Genomic DNA, 15,727 nt, shown 5'->3' on the forward strand with positions numbered 1-15,727 from the left:
ACAATGTTAGGTCTTCTCACAATTCTTTTTATTCATAAAACAGTTCTTTTATGAAAAACATTTTATTAAAAAACGAAGTTTGAAGAATGAATTTTTAATTTGCAACTACATAGTTTTTTAATTTAAAAAACTATGTAGTTTTAATTTAAAAAACTATGTAGTTATTTAAAAAAATATTTAGCTATTTAATTTAAATAACTGCATATTTTTAATTTGCAATTACATAGCAAAAAGAGCTCTAAGAATTGTAAACCTAAGTTTGCGTTGCTTCTTTTCCAAAAACTCTACACTACTAACCAGAGCATACAAAACATTTGCTAGACCTATTCTTGAATACAGCTCACCTGTCTGGAACCCATACCACATCTCTGACATTAATACAATTGAACGCGTCCAGAAATATTTCACAAGAAGAGTTCTCCGCTCCTCTGAAAACAACAAACTACCTTATCCCACCAGACTTCAAATCCTGGGATTAGAAAATTTAGAACTCCGCCGACTCCGACAAGACCTGTGTTTAACACATAGAATCATCTATTGCAATGTCCTTGCTGTTAAAGATTACTTCAGCTTCAATCACAATAATACAAGAGGAAACAATAGATTTAAACTTAATGTTAACCGCTTCAATCTTGATTGCAGAAAATATGACTTTTGTAACAGAGTTGTTAAGGCTTGGAACACACTGCCTGACTCTGTGGTCTCGTCTCAAAATTCCAAAAACTTTAACCAAAAACTGTCTACTATTGACCTCACCCCATTCCTAAAAGGACTATAAGGGACGTGCATAAGAGCACAAAAGTGCCTACCGTTTCTGTCCTATTGTTTCCTTTCATTATATAAAATTAATATAGTTATTGCATACTTTTGCTCATATATATGCTTATATGATATGTTGTTGTTTTATGTTGATGCTTGTGTATACTGTTGTGACAAAATAAAATAAAAAAAATAAAAAAAAATATTTAATCTGGCGAATACCAAATAATCTAACCCCAAGCTAACATAGAGGAAAACGTTCAAGAAACACTTTTGTGATCGTATATCCGGTGAATCAAAGTAAAACTACAGGACAGGCAGAAATCCAGCAGGGACAGACCTTGAGCCGCCATATCGTGCGACGTAAAGAAAGCAATGATTACGAAGAGGAGAAAAGATTTGCCAGTCTGTACTCACCAGTTCTCTAAACCACACTTCATCTCTTAAAAAGTTAATGCAGATTGACAGAACAACCTGGAACTGAACACACTCAAAACCATAGAAACGGTGGTGGACTTTAGGAGAAACCCTCCCATATTACCACCTCTTACAATACTAGACAACACAATATCAATAGTAGAGACTTTCAAATTTCTAGATTCTATCTTATCTCAAGACCTAAAATGGGCACCTAACTTCAAAAACGTCATCGAAAAAGCACAACAAAGAATGTTCTTTCTGCGCCAACTCAGGAAACTCAAACTGCCCAAGGAGCTGCTGATCCAGTTCTACAGAGGAATTATTGAGTCTGTCATCTGCACCTCCATAACTGTCTGGTTTGGCTCTGCAACCCAACAAGACAGACACAGACTTCAGAGGATAATTAGAACTGCAGAAAAAACAATGGCTACCAACCTGCCTTCCATGGAGGACCTGTATACTGCACGAGTCAAAAAGAGGGCTGTGAAAATATTTACAGACCCTTCACATCCTGGACATAAACTGTTTCAACTCCTACCCTCAAAATGATGCTATAGAGCACTGCACATCAGAACAACTAGATGCAAGGACAGTTTTTTCCCAAACGCCATCACTCTGCTAAACAAATAATTCCCTCAACACTGTCAAACTATTTACTAAGTCTGCATTACTATTAATCTTCTCATCGTTCCCATCACCCATCTCCTTCCACTTATGACTAAACAACTTGTAACCTTGTTGCTGGTATCCTTACGATTTATATTGACTGTTTCCTATTAGGAGTTGGTCTGAGCTACGTTTGATTGAAGTTTGGGCTGATGCAATGAAGGGGCTCGTTGGGCAATTCCTATTATGGCTGAGAGCTAATCCTACCTTTGTACATTTGCTGCAACGAATTTGCTTATGAATAGAGCTAGCTCTCTCTTTATCTCTTAAATGCTGACATCTGCTGTGAGCTATTAAGGAAGGTGGGGGCTGCTTTCCAAGAGCACATTTCTTCTTTTCTCATCCAGTTGAAATATAACATTCTGCCTTTTTAATATTTCTCAAAATAGTTCATTCTTCTAGGAGAGAGGTGGATGCTAACTTTCTACACTTCCATAGTCGTTTAATATACAAACTAAAATTATAAGCTTAAATCTTCAACATGTAATAGAGGTAGCCCTCAATTCCAACCATTCATTTAGTGTCCATTTAAAGTTACAACAACACTGAAAAAAATGACTTACAACTGGTTCTTGGGTTTATAACCATCATAGCATCTCCATGGTCCTGTGAGCAAAATTCGGACAATGGGTATGTATTTAGCATAGTTGCAAAAATCTCAGGTCCTGGGATTGCTAATTCCAACTTTCTCAGCTGGCTTCGGAGAAGTAAGGTCAATGGGGCAAGCTGGTTTTGCTTAATGACCGTACGATTCACTTAACAACTGCAATGACCATATGATTTACTTAAGAGCTGTAATGATTTGTTTATCAACGGTGGCAAAACAGGCTTTAAAATTGGGTATGGCTCTTCTTTAGCAACAGAAATTCTGGTCTTGGTTGTTGTAAGTTGAGGACTACCTCCGGTGGTTGACAAATGGGTTGTAGGAACAAAGCCTCTGTTTTCTTCTTCAAGGACCTAAAGTGCTAAGGAAGGAAAGACGAATCTTTGAAATGCAGAGAATTCCGTTTATTGAAGTCCAATGTACAACTGAAGTTTTACAACTTTTCCCAAAACAAAAGTTACTTTTCAATTTAGGAAGAATAAATGTCCTTTTTCAATAATATACAGTCTCTATATATTTTTTAAATAAGTTAATATCTTTGAAAAAAGAGCAATATGTTCCTTTTATAATGTTGCAGTGCAACTTACAACTTACACGTCTGTGCAATGTACCATGAGGTATATGCCCAGTGAAAAACACACAGTGAATTTTATTTCCATTCATAAATTCTCATGGTCCATTCATAAATTCTCATTGTAGACACACAAAAAATTTAACATTTAATCTGTGGTAGAAAAAAAAAGAAAGAAATGCAGCCAAGGACACACCAAAAAATATTATTATTTACCCCCACCCCACCCCACCCCCTAAAAACAAAACTAAACAGAAGGAACATTCATTGCTTCTACAAATTGGTGATTGCTTCTTGACATAGAGCGAGGAGAATTAAAAAGACTTTCGTGAACTTGGAAAACTTAAACCAAAAACACAGAACAATCTGAATTATCCAGAGGTTGAAATTTAATTTTGGTGGTCTGATACTGCAATCCCATAGATGCTGACCTATGGAAACAAGATCCCATTGAGATCAATGGGGAATGGACTTTAAAAGACACAAATGATGGTTGACGTCGTCCCAGGGGTGAAATGCTCCCGGTTCGGACCGGATCGCTCAATCCGGTGGCAATCTTGGCTGGTGGTTCGGAGAACCGATAGCAATCGCGGTGCGAGGCTATGCCCACTTGCCCGGCTGTCGTTATACTTCCTGGTTTTAACTGGTTTTGTACACTGTCCGCATGCGCAGAAAGGTTTTGCGCATGCGCAGAGGGCGTGTGGGCGCATGTGATGCACGCGATGCATGCACTTCCGAACCGGTAAGGAAGGTAAATAGATTTCACCCCTGCATCATCCCCATTTTCAGTGGAGCTGTGGACAGCACAGATGTTTTCAAACAACAAGGCAAAAGGAAAGGTGTAATGGGGCTGGTTGATCCCCCCCACCCCTGTTTATAACTGGCTATCACCTTTTGAATTCTCTTTCACAGCTTTTAAGGAAAACAGGGCTGGAGTTAAGGTCACCCTGACAGATGTCCCATCCCTGTAAGCTTTTCTTCGGTTCTTCCAGTTTATGGGAAAAGTACATCCAACTGGGGGGGGGGATTCTCTCTACAAACAACATATTGATCAGTGACAAAAGACTTAGAAATGAACAAACGTATCCTATAGCGGGTTTAATAACAGTGCTGCCTCATCTTCAGAAGGCAATTGTTCTCCGTATTTTCTTCTTCTTCTTCTTCTTTTCTTTTAAAATACAAGGCGCTCAAGAATGTTAAATTGTTGTTTGAAAACAGTCCAAGGTTGGCTTAAAACCTCCTATTGCTACGGAAATTGTAAGACTGTTCATTATTTACAAAAGAAAAGACTGTGGAGCTCTCTTAGCACAGCCAACAAGACATTAGCATCAACCGGAGATTTCTGCCTCAAATGACATTTATCGGATTTTTGGCTGGCAGGAAATCAGTCGCTATTTTAGAGAGGTTTGAAGGTGGTGGTAGAAAAAACAAACCCCCTATGCATTATTTTTCTTGTTTTCATTCTGTGGTTTGGAAAATGTTAAATGTCATAGGTACTGTTGTATATTCAAGGAAGACAACCTTACATTTAATACAACCCACGCTTAAACCAAAAACACCCTTCTTCCATTACCACAGTTCAATTTAAACAAATATATATTTTGAATCATTGGCAAAGTGAGGACTCTATTTTTGAATTTACTGTTGAATACAAATTCCCTTATATTGCCTCTTCCAGGCCTAATTCCTTACTTTTTGGGTTCGGTTAAGCCATGGTTTGCTGGGACAACCAAGTTAAAACCGCCTTCTATGGTAAATAGGGCCAAACTGTGATTTGTAAGTCATTTAGGAGGATGACTCAAGCCATGGTTGGAAAAGTTGGGTATCAAAATTAAAACAGAGGATGATGTCCCTAACCACAGTTTAGAGGTCTAGCAAAATATGGCCATCAAAACATAGCCACACGTTGTATGGCCAGGTTGCACCATAATGACGGAAGGTATTGTAAGAATATCGGTGGTCTATAAGCCCAGATGGATGTAGAAAGTTACAGCCTCAACTTTTCTCGTTGTCTCAAGATGACAAATTGGTACAGAAACCACAGTGAAAGCATTGTCTCTTTCTCTCTCTCTTACCACCTTCAACTTTCTTTAAAATGCCGATGTGTCTCCTGAGACATTTTTTTTTAAAAAAAACTACAGCTTGAGAACCAGAAATTTAGTACCAGCTTGTGGCTACTTCAACCCCTGAAAACTGAAAAAAATAAAATAAAAATAAGACAACAGCCTATTTCAAAGCTCATATGCAAGTAAAGTGCGGGCCTTAGTACAATGGTGTCATACATTTTTTTTCATACATTTAAGCATTATATTCTTTAAAAAGCTCTCTATTTGTAAACAAAAAAAAATTCGTATTGATTTGCTATTTAATAAATCAGGCGAGGTTACCTATGGACCAGCAACGAATGGTGTTACGAAGCAAAGTGTTCTGCTAATACAGCTTCAGTGTCAAAGGTGGAAGGATGCTTATTTATCAGTGCAGATAGGAAGGCTGTGCACATGTTGACAATGAAGCCTGAAGAAAAGATGCCGCTGCTTTAAAGAGTCTCTTGGGACTCTTTAAAGCAGTGGCATCTTTGTTCGGGCAGACAGGGAACTTTGAAAAAAGTTGGACTCCATTCATTGGCGGAACAGCAGAGTGGTGCTGGGCTCTAGACATTATGAGAGCCTGCACAACTCTAGCAAAGAGCTCTCTCCTCAATTTCTCTTCCTCTTCTTAACAACTTTCAAGTCACATCTTTTGGGACAGATCGGATCCATTTGTCAGGCTTCTTCCCAAGAACCAGACTAACCTAGGAGTGGTTCATTTCGTCTTCTAAGCAACTATTTGGTTTGGTTGGGCTTAGCATGTTGCAAGAAACCAGCAATTTGTTCTGATCAACCACGAAACATGGTTTAACGGCTTTCTCCACTCCTGCACTGCACTCCACTCATCCTTAATAGTGTAGAAGGTTATCCTAGCTAGCATGAACATTTGTTGTTGATAGCTCGCTCGCTCAAAGCCAAACAGCAAAGCTGGCTGTGGAATTCTAGGAGTTGAAGTCCACAAGTCCTAAAGTTGCCAAGGTTGGAGACCCCTGTCCTAGACTGAGGACAAGAGGAATGCAGTGGAGATACAGTAAAAAAAAAAAAACACCCCAAAAACAAAACAAACAAACAAAAAAACAGATCCCAAGGATGTTAGGTATAAGGAAGCAACAGCCTTAATATATTGTGCAAATCCAGCCATGTTTACTGTGGATTCAGGGTTTCGTACGATGAGCGAATCCAACCACGGGACAATCAATGTTTTCACAAAGCTACATTTCTCAGGATTCTTTGGAAGAAGATTTTGACTGTTGAAATCCAACGTAGCATGGTTTATATTTGAGTGCAGATGTATCTAATTGAACTGCTTCAGCTTTCTTTGCCTGAGAATACATATGATGTATGTATCAGAGAACTACTTTTTTGCTTCCATCAACGGGACAAAAACACACAACCAAATTTGATCTGAGTTTTCTACCACTCACTACAATTGCACAAATGTTGGGCCTGAATGGATTCACGTGAGGTGAATGCCTATTTCAGGTTTTCATGACACTTAAGTCACACTTCACAGGTATCCTACTGGAAGACATTAAGGATGGAAGTTAAATAAGACTTTAAGAAGGTTTAGAAACAACTCATGGTCTTAGAAACATTCAGATCAGCTTCTAGCCATCTCTCCGTCCCTGCCCATTTAGGAGTTTAAGAGGGAGAGGATGAAAGAAAAGGGTGTGATGGAAAAGAAGAAAAGAAGGTGTCTAACATTGGTATTTAACTCCTGAGAAACTATCAAGAATGTATAAAGGAGTTTTAAAGTTGGAAATGCAACTGCAAAGAAGGCGCTTTTAATCATCAAGTTTGATGGACAAAGAACTTGAAAGAAAACTCGGAACTTTGTTATTCTATATGTTAACAAGCGGCGAGAATCTTCTATGTGCAAAGATGGAAAAACACACCAATTTCCACAATGGAAGAGCGGAAGGTGAAAGCGATGGAATGAATGGAGATGGCAAAATGGGCTTCTCTTTATTCAAAGAGAAGAATTTAATAGATTAACAAAGTTGGAAGGGACCTTTTTAGGTCTGTTTTGTTTCTACTTGGAAACCACTTCTGGACTTTTTGCTTAAAAATGAAAAAAAAAGAGAAACTTTGCTTTTAGGTTTTGATGATTAGAATGAATTTGTTGTTATAGAAATGGCTTAAATGTTGTGAACTGTAAAATAAAGGGTTGAGTTTGTATTTTTTTTTTTGTATCTTACTATACTGAAAAAAGTTGGAAGTTGCTATTTTCCTTCTTTCCTCTCTTAGTTCTCTAACTTCTGTTTGATTTTGTATTTTTATCTTATCATGAAACTTATTAAAATTAAGCAACAAACAAGAAGAAAACAAAATATGTGAGAAAACAAAAAGAAATCAAACAATTTCATCCCTGTGGCCTTTATCTTTACAGTCTTATTTGTTTCAGATGCATCCGTATTATCAACAAAATGTGGCTCTTGATTAAAATGTTTGCCCGGAAGATGCTTCTTGGTGTAGATGAAATAGCACCAAGCTGTAGCTCATCTTAATCATTTGCATTTGATTTCCGCTGAAATCTCGGGCTTAAACCATCCATCCATAGAAACATAAATTATAATTATCTCCTGTTCACAGGAGACAATAAAAAAATTAAGAAGGTGACCAAACTACAGTACCCCTCCAGCAGGCTATATTCAGAAAAGCAGGACTCACCACTAGACAAATGAACAGGCAGAAAACACTAGTGTTGTGACTCGTCCTCCCTCCTCTCCTCAGCCGGGTCCCTCCCGTCTCCAACCGGGTCTTTTATCAGACTCCGAGTCTGATAATGAAGATGAACAGCCTGTCATGCCTCCAGCCCCCGGCCCTGGCCCCATGCCCGGAGAGGATGCCAGGAGTGAACGAACAAGCCCGATAAACCTCACTCATACGGCGTGTGTTCCTTTGGCTCAGCCGTCAGAGGAAGCCAGCCAGGTGCTGAAATTACTGACAGCAGATCCAGCTGAAGACAATTCAGCGTAGGTGGACCCTCGCTTCCGGAGATCTGAGAAATGATGCCAGCAGAAGGAGGGGTGGGGCAGGCCTGGATAGATGCTGAGTCATGGAGCCACACCCCACAGCCTATATAAGGGACCTGCTTTTGTCATTCCAACCTTGAGTCAAGCAAAGTCTTATCGAGTTTGCTGATACCGGACCCTATCGCTGAAGTCACAACTTGGACTCCTGCCTGCCCTGATAAACCTCAAAGGGACTTGGCAAGCTGCAGAGGCTTCATTGCCAAGTTTGCCACGGACTTCCTTGACTCGTTCATGGGACACGACAACTAGTCTAATCAAGGAACCACCAAGAAGGACCCCTCAGCCCCTCAAATAAAACCTGGTAGCAAAACCCACACACTCACACTGATGATGTTGCCTAGTCGGGTAATGAAACACCTGCAAGCAGACAAGCTCAAAAACCACAATTTAACCCTGAACCATAGATTTTCTCTGCTATTGAAAGCACTGATTTTAGTGGAAACCAAATGCAACAACCTTAGGCTCGATCCGTTATATGGTGTTTCTTAATAGAACAGCAATATTATGTTTTTTGACAAAACTGGGAACTCTCATTCCTGTGTAGGAATGCATTTAGAGAGGAGGGGAGGGGAGAGGCAGGGAGGGGGAGAGAGAGAGAGGGAGGGAGAGAGAGAGAGAGAGATGGAGATGAAGGAATACTGTTCATTTATCTTAAGAGACATAAATTTAGATTGCTATGCATGTCCAGGATCCTATAGTCCAGTGTTACCTATGCCGGCTGGGGAATTCTGGGAGTTGAAGTCCAGACATCTTAAAGCTGCTAAGATCGAGAAAGATTGCTACTGTATAAACAATAAAATTGCCATTTTCAATAAGAGAGAGAGAGAGAGAGAAAAGATTGATTGTGTGAGCTCTTAATGCAAAGAAATGAGTTAGTGCAGACACAGAGAAGCGGAATCAATCTAGCTGCCAAGATCAGAGTTTCCAAATTTGTACAGCTATTCTCTAAAAAAGGCTGATCTGCATAGATTTATACAGTGACCGACATGTGAGAGACTAACAAAAACACAAACCCCCCTCAAACATTGGATTTATAAACCTTTGGCAACGTATTTTGGGAAGCACATGGTTTGGGATGAAGTTACCTCAGCGTCTTCTTTGGAAGCACTAGAATCTATTATCACCAGTGTATCAAATACTGCTTTTAAACTTGCCCAAAAAATGTAGATGCTTTCTTTTTCTAAGAGCAAAAAGTAGTTTACAAAAGGGGGAAAAAAAAGCTCTTTGGAAAAGTAATTGTTAAATAAACAAGAGTCAAAAGGTCTGATTCAGACATATTAAAACTGAGATTGGGGCATATAAACCCCATCTTTGTCCCTCTATCTCTACCTTTTCTGGTTTATGACACCATCTTTCCTTCTATACTTTTACCTTAATCTTAGAATTACAGATTACCAGAATATCAAAACCACAATATCAAACTGCTATCATATTCTGTTTGATAGATATAGATTGTGACAGAAGCTTGTATCTGCCTATTTCAAAGTAGTTACCATGGTCTAATGAGATATACATCCGACTGAATAAAGCTAGGTAAGCCAGTTTATTCTGGTTTAATAAACCACGATTGAAGTGTTCAGGGAAGGAAAGGACAAGGGTACAATGCTTGTTTACAACTAAGTAAACCATGGTTTAGCAAACAAAAATTGTTCTGTCAAATCAGGCCCTAGTTTCACCCTGGCATTATAAATATGCTTCTTTTTAAATTTCACATGTTTCTCTTTAAATCCTAGAAGTTTTTATCTCTGGAGCTGGTATCTGGCCTTACCACGCCATGGTTGCAGCTGCTATTTTTTCTCTGGTGGCATTAGTGCCACTGCTCAGTGGTTATGTTCACATACTATGCTTAATTTGGTTAATAAATTAGCCCATGTGAGTTTGTTCTTAACAGAATAACAGAGTTGGAAGGGACCTTGGAGGTCTTCTAGTCCAACCTCTGCTTAGGCAGGAAATGCTATACCATTCTAGACATGTCAATTGTCTAAAAACCTCTAGTGATGGAGCACCTACAACTTCTGGAAGCAAGCCGTTCCACTGATTAATTGTTCTCATTGTCAGGACATTTCTCCTTAATTCTAGGTTGCTTCTCTCCTTGATTAGTTTCCACCCGTTGCTTCTTGTCCTGCCTTCAGGTGCTTTGGAGAATAGCTTGACTACCTCTTCTTTCTGGCAGCCCCTGAAATACTGGAACACTGCTATCATGTCTCCCCTGGTCCTTCTCTTCATTAAACTAGATATACCCAGTTCCTGCAACTGTTCATCATATGTTTTAGCCTCCAGTCCTCTAATCATCTTTGTTGCTCTTCTCTGCACTCTTTCTAAGGTCTCAACATCTTTTTTTTAATAGTGTGATGACCAAAACTGGATGTAATGTTCTTGATCTATTAAATGAAAAACTAACCTGGGTTTTCAACACAGACATCAAAATTCCAACCCAAAAAGCCAACCAAGTTTAAAACTAACCAGGCTTATCGTTCAGTGCAAATATTCCTGCCAAGGCTTTAACTTAACTTACCTTGTTTTCCCCAAAATAAGACCCTGTCTTATATTTTTTTGAACCCTGAAATAAGCGCTTGGCTTTATTGCCATGCGCTCAAAAGCCCAATTGGGCTTATTATCAGGGGATGTCTTATTTGGGGGGAAACAGGGTAGTTAAGTAAGTTATCTGACCTATGTTCTATGGCTAGCGGGTGGTCAGATGGTGGCCAACAGAGTTCTGTTTGATCCTAGTAATGCTTTCAACATTTGGACTTCTAACTCTGTAGTCAAGGTGTTAGGTTTTTTTCATGTGCCAGGAATGTCTCAAGGTATGATCCAAAAAGGCAATATGATGGATGGATATGATGATGCAATCAAAACTCTACCCGCTTTGCCGAAGGGTGCAAAAGGTTTAAAGCAAATAAACTCACAACATAGCATTGTACTTCCAAATGCTCTTCTGGTAAGAATTTGATGTCAGTTCTTCCTAAATAAGTAGAGGCCATCTCCTTGCAGCATACATCTAATAGGCTCGCAAGGGACCCAGTGTAAACCAGTATACACCAAGGGGTGTCTTAAATGAATGTTTCTCTTCTTAATTCATCCTTCTATGTTGTCTAAAATCCATAGGTTAGGCTTGGCCTTACAAGAAGCCAACCTGAATGGGCTCGATTTTAAGAAGCGCATCTGGGAAAAAATAAAGGGAATGAAAAAGGGACAATCAACAGCCCATTACTAGCTTAATTTTATTGATCTGGAGTAGAAATTTAGGTCTTCTGTCTCAAGTACCAACTTCCTTGTTCAACGTCTGCTTATGATTGGAAGTTGCCCTTCTAACAAGACTTATTTAGACTGCGGATAGACTTCCGGAAGTTTTCCCATAATGCTCCGATGAGCCTATGGTAGCATCCCAATACTCTTAAAACAGGTGGTCCTTGACTTATGACCACAACGGGAACATCCCTTGCTAAATGATTCAATTGTTATGCAATCCACTTCTCCCACTGACTTTACTTGTTAGAAGCCTCCTGGGAAAGTCACAAGTGACCTTGCCGATTGCCTTGTGGCCAAATTTTGGTCACATGACCATGGGCACACTGCAACAGCCATCAGTGCAAGGACTGGTCATAAGTCACTTTTTTCACTTCCATCACAACTTCGAACAATTGTTAAATGAATGGTTGCAAATTGAGGATTACCTGCATTCTAGTTTTCTGAAAAAGCTCTAGTAGGCTTCATCATCTTCTTTTAATGACCCCATAATCCCTTGTGGGGTGGGCAACTGAATGGAGCTGAGTGTTTACTGGCCGGATGCCCTTCCTGTTGCCAATGCGGAGTTATATTCAGCAGATATATTCTCATTCTAGTAGGCTCCATATGTTAGGCTACTTCTAGAGACCCCAATCTGTTTCTTCAATCTGTGGCTATGTAACTTCTATGGCAATGTTTTTCAGCTGTGGTGGCTGTAAGATGACTGGAGTTTGGAAGTCCAACTTTGGAAGCTGTGAAGTCCATACATCTTAAAGCCACCAAGGTTGAGAAATGGTGCTCTATAGTCTAGAATATTTCCAATTAAGTTTTAATCCTCAGAGTCAGGCGGAAATTAAAAAATGGTAACGTTACACCTAATATCCTTTTTGCTTACTGTCAAGGTCTGCTTTGAATGCTCACCCCTTATCCATGCTGGGCAGTGAGGTATGCAAGAGTTTTCTACTCCTACTTCTTTGAAAGTTGACTAGAAACTTTTAGGATGGATCCTTGGCGAGCTCCGGTTTTGGAGAACAATATGAATTGCAATCCAGCAACATCTGCAGGGCAGAGATTTGCTTATTATTATTATTACTGGTACTCCTGACTGCTCTTTAGAAGACCAGATCCTGAAGATGAAACTCAAATACTTTGGCCACCTAATGAGAAGGAAGGACTCGCTGGAGAAGAGCCTGATGCTGGGAAAGATTGAAGGCAAAAAGAAGAAGGGGACGACAGAGAATGAGGTGGCTGGATGGAGTCACTGAAGCAGTCGGCGTGATCTTAAATGGACTCCAGAGGATGGTAGAGGACAGGAAGGCCTGGAGGAACATTGTCCATGGGGTCGTGATGGGTCGGACACAACTTCGCAACTAACAATAACAGAAGTAGTAGTGTTCCTGAACATATTGAGGCTTCCACTTGTTTTTGAATGAACATGAGATGGACAATGAGTTCCTGCTCAACGAGGCAGGTTCAGAAGGATCAAGAGTGATTAGGAGAACCCATGTCTCTTACTGGCATTGAACTCCCTGTTCAGTGATAATGCCTTGACAGGATGTAGGTTTCTTTTATTGCAAAGGTTCTCAAATCAGAAATCTGAGGATCTTTATTCAATAGCACAGTGTAAATATAGAAAGCCATCGGTGTTCAGTCTGGCCTTCTTTTTTCATTATTCTGTCTTGAAGCTGCAAAAGAGACAAGATCAGAATTTTGCCATTGGTCGGTTTCTGGCCTTCAATTCACAGTGGACAATTGCTGACACCCGGAATAGCTACCGATTTTCAGAAATTACGGATTATTTATGTTCTCGGCCACCGACTTGCGATGGCCCAGAAGGTGAGCAGAAGCTGCATTTCACGCAATCCTGCCCCCGAACAGTTTTTTGTACCTTAATTTCTTCTCTCTCCCATGTTAACATACGGGTGTGTAAGCGTGCACACACCCTCACGCGCACGTCTCGGGTCAGTCTTCTGAAAAGCAGGCACGGTTTTGTAAAAATAGCACAGCATTTCGACAGCGTGTTGGAGCCTGGAGAGGCTCAAACAGAAAGCAAGTGGTTTTCTTGGATAAATGCTGTATACTTTAAGGCACGCCAAAAAAGGGGTAGTAGTGGGGGGGAGATTTAACTTTTCCATTTCTAGACTTCTTTCTAAGCTCTCTTTATATTTCACAATCCTGGTTGTTTCTTGGAAATGCTGAATGGTTAAACCCTCTTTCTCTAGGAGTGATGACTCCTTTCTTTTCCTTTCTTTTCTTTTCTCCCCCCCCCACTTTCATATTTAAAATTTCTACTCTTCAGGAAAAAAAAGGAGGGGGGAGGGAGATTTATGAGGATGGACATCTGGAAATATTTTAAAAAAATAAAACCTCAGCTTTCACGTTCCATTTTATATACATAGATACGAGCAGGCGCAATATATCTACGTATATAAAAGAAAGAGGAATTCTCTGGACTAAATTCCAAGGCGTTTTTTTTTTCTTCTTCCTTAAATACGGGTAAGTATACTGGCGTTTCATAAATATACTGCAGTTTTGTGTCGTCTGATGCCCGTTCGTCCTTCTATGCTGCTTCTTACTAAAGCAGAATTGGAAAACAACCCAAAGTAATTCCAGAAAAGAGGAGTAAAAAATAAAGAAAGAAGTCCGTCTGGTCATGCAATGCAGTAGGCATCCGATGGTACTAAATTCTTATCCAATCTATTTACAATATAGCTGGATACATTATTGACACGGGTTACAGTGTTTTGTCACAAGGGATCGTCCACCCTCCCTCCCCCCATCCCCGGTTGCTCTCCGCCCTCCTACGACAATCCCTCGCGTAGTCAGACGTGGGTTTCGATGAAGGAATGTGTGTGTGAGAGCAGAGAGGCCGTAATGGTGAGTTCAGAAGCTCCGTTCTGGGCTTTCAAAGCACCGCTGTACTCACAAATGTCCAGAAAAAACTCATAGTTCTTTGTTTTCCATTCTTTGAATTTCTTGGACGTCAAGTTAGGTTCGTGGAGCAAGTTGTTGATCATGGCCAGATCTCCTTCCTTGGCCTATCAGGAAAAAGAGAACATTTTCAAATGGAATAATCAGTCCTAGGAACAACATACTCTAGAAATTAAGTGGAGCTAAATGGGGGAGCTTCAGCTACCACCAGAAATAGTATTCAGCTGGTTCGGGTCAGTTTGGGTGAAACGGTTGTGGAAATTGCGACCGGGCCCACCAATCGCCCACCCGCTCAGGCTCTGTGCTGTCCTATTTAGGCACATTTTTGAGGCCGGGTGCATGCGCGGAAATGGGCACTCATGCTCACATTTGTGAACCGGTAGGGAAAGTAAGTGAATGCCACCCCTGGCTGCCATCCTTAGTCATGACTCTCGGCTTGGAGGCCACTTTAGGTTTTTGAAAACCCTCCAGTTGACTAGGAGACAATTCTGGTGGCCAAAGTCCCACCAATTAATGTTCCATCCACTTGGTTAATGTCAGGGTTCCAAGGAACACCCCCAACGAACTAAAGCTCTGAGGCTTGAGGTTCCTCAAAGTTGCAATTTATTAGAGATGTCATGTTGGCACAGCTGGGAAAACCCGAATCTGAAAGCTTCCAGGTTTTCCACACCCAGTTCACAGCCCTGCCCCACACTCACAAGTTCATCACATTGTCCAATCAATTCTTCACACTCAATTGGATACAGTCTTCAGGCAGTCTCCATCAAATGCAGGCAAAAGTCCTTGAATACGGAATGTTGTTATGACTAACTTTCTACCGCTCCAACAACAACCCCTCCCAACTTCCCCAGCTAAAATATGTGGCAGTTAAGAAGCAAAAAGAAAATTGCCTTTCAAAACTGACACAAGTCATCAGAACCAGGGCTAGTCTACAGCAGAATACTGTGCCCCTGTACGGTTTCACAGCTGCCATACGAGTAAGTTAGATGCCAGTAAGTTATGATCCCTGATAATTACAAGCGGATGTATTAAAACTACTTCGACTTGCTGGCCTTCCTCTTCTGAGCCACATGGCACTACCGGCCTTACGAAAGCAAGAGGCACTAGTGAGAGAACACAGAAAACATTGTTACGAAGGCAAGAGGCACTAGTGAGAGTAAAGAGAAATATTATGAACAGCTCACTCCTACTAGTGCAGGGGTGTCAAACTCGATGTCATTGAGGGCCGCATCAGGGTTGTGTTTGACCTTGGAGGGGCCAGGGTGTGCGTGGCCAGGGTGGGCATGGCCAGCTTGACATCATTCGTGTTGAGGGTGCCTATGGTGGCCGAGTGCTCTGCCAGTGAAAATGAGCTTCCAAGCTCCAGTTTTGGCTGCAACAGCCTCCTGCAACCTTCTGCCAGTGAAAATGGAGCTCAGGAGGCCTC

The 15,727-nt window shown here is 40.6% G+C and overlaps 1 protein-coding gene across 1 annotated transcript in view; it reads right to left on the reverse strand.

The window, feature by feature from the left end:
- Positions 1-14,167: 14,167 nt before the first annotated feature.
- The window catches only part of LOC131183866 (connector enhancer of kinase suppressor of ras 2-like), a 436,268-nt gene continuing 434,708 nt past the window's right edge, over positions 14,168-15,727 (reverse strand). The window contains exon 24 of the mRNA XM_058154608.1: positions 14,168-14,408. Coding sequence (XP_058010591.1) covers positions 14,193-14,408 — 216 coding nt within the window. The 3' untranslated portion in view covers positions 14,168-14,192. The remainder of the gene's footprint in view (positions 14,409-15,727) is intronic.

The sequence above is a fragment of the Ahaetulla prasina genome, chromosome 11, assembly GCF_028640845.1.
Source record: "Ahaetulla prasina isolate Xishuangbanna chromosome 11, ASM2864084v1, whole genome shotgun sequence".
Classification (NCBI taxonomy): Eukaryota; Metazoa; Chordata; class Lepidosauria; order Squamata; family Colubridae; genus Ahaetulla; species Ahaetulla prasina.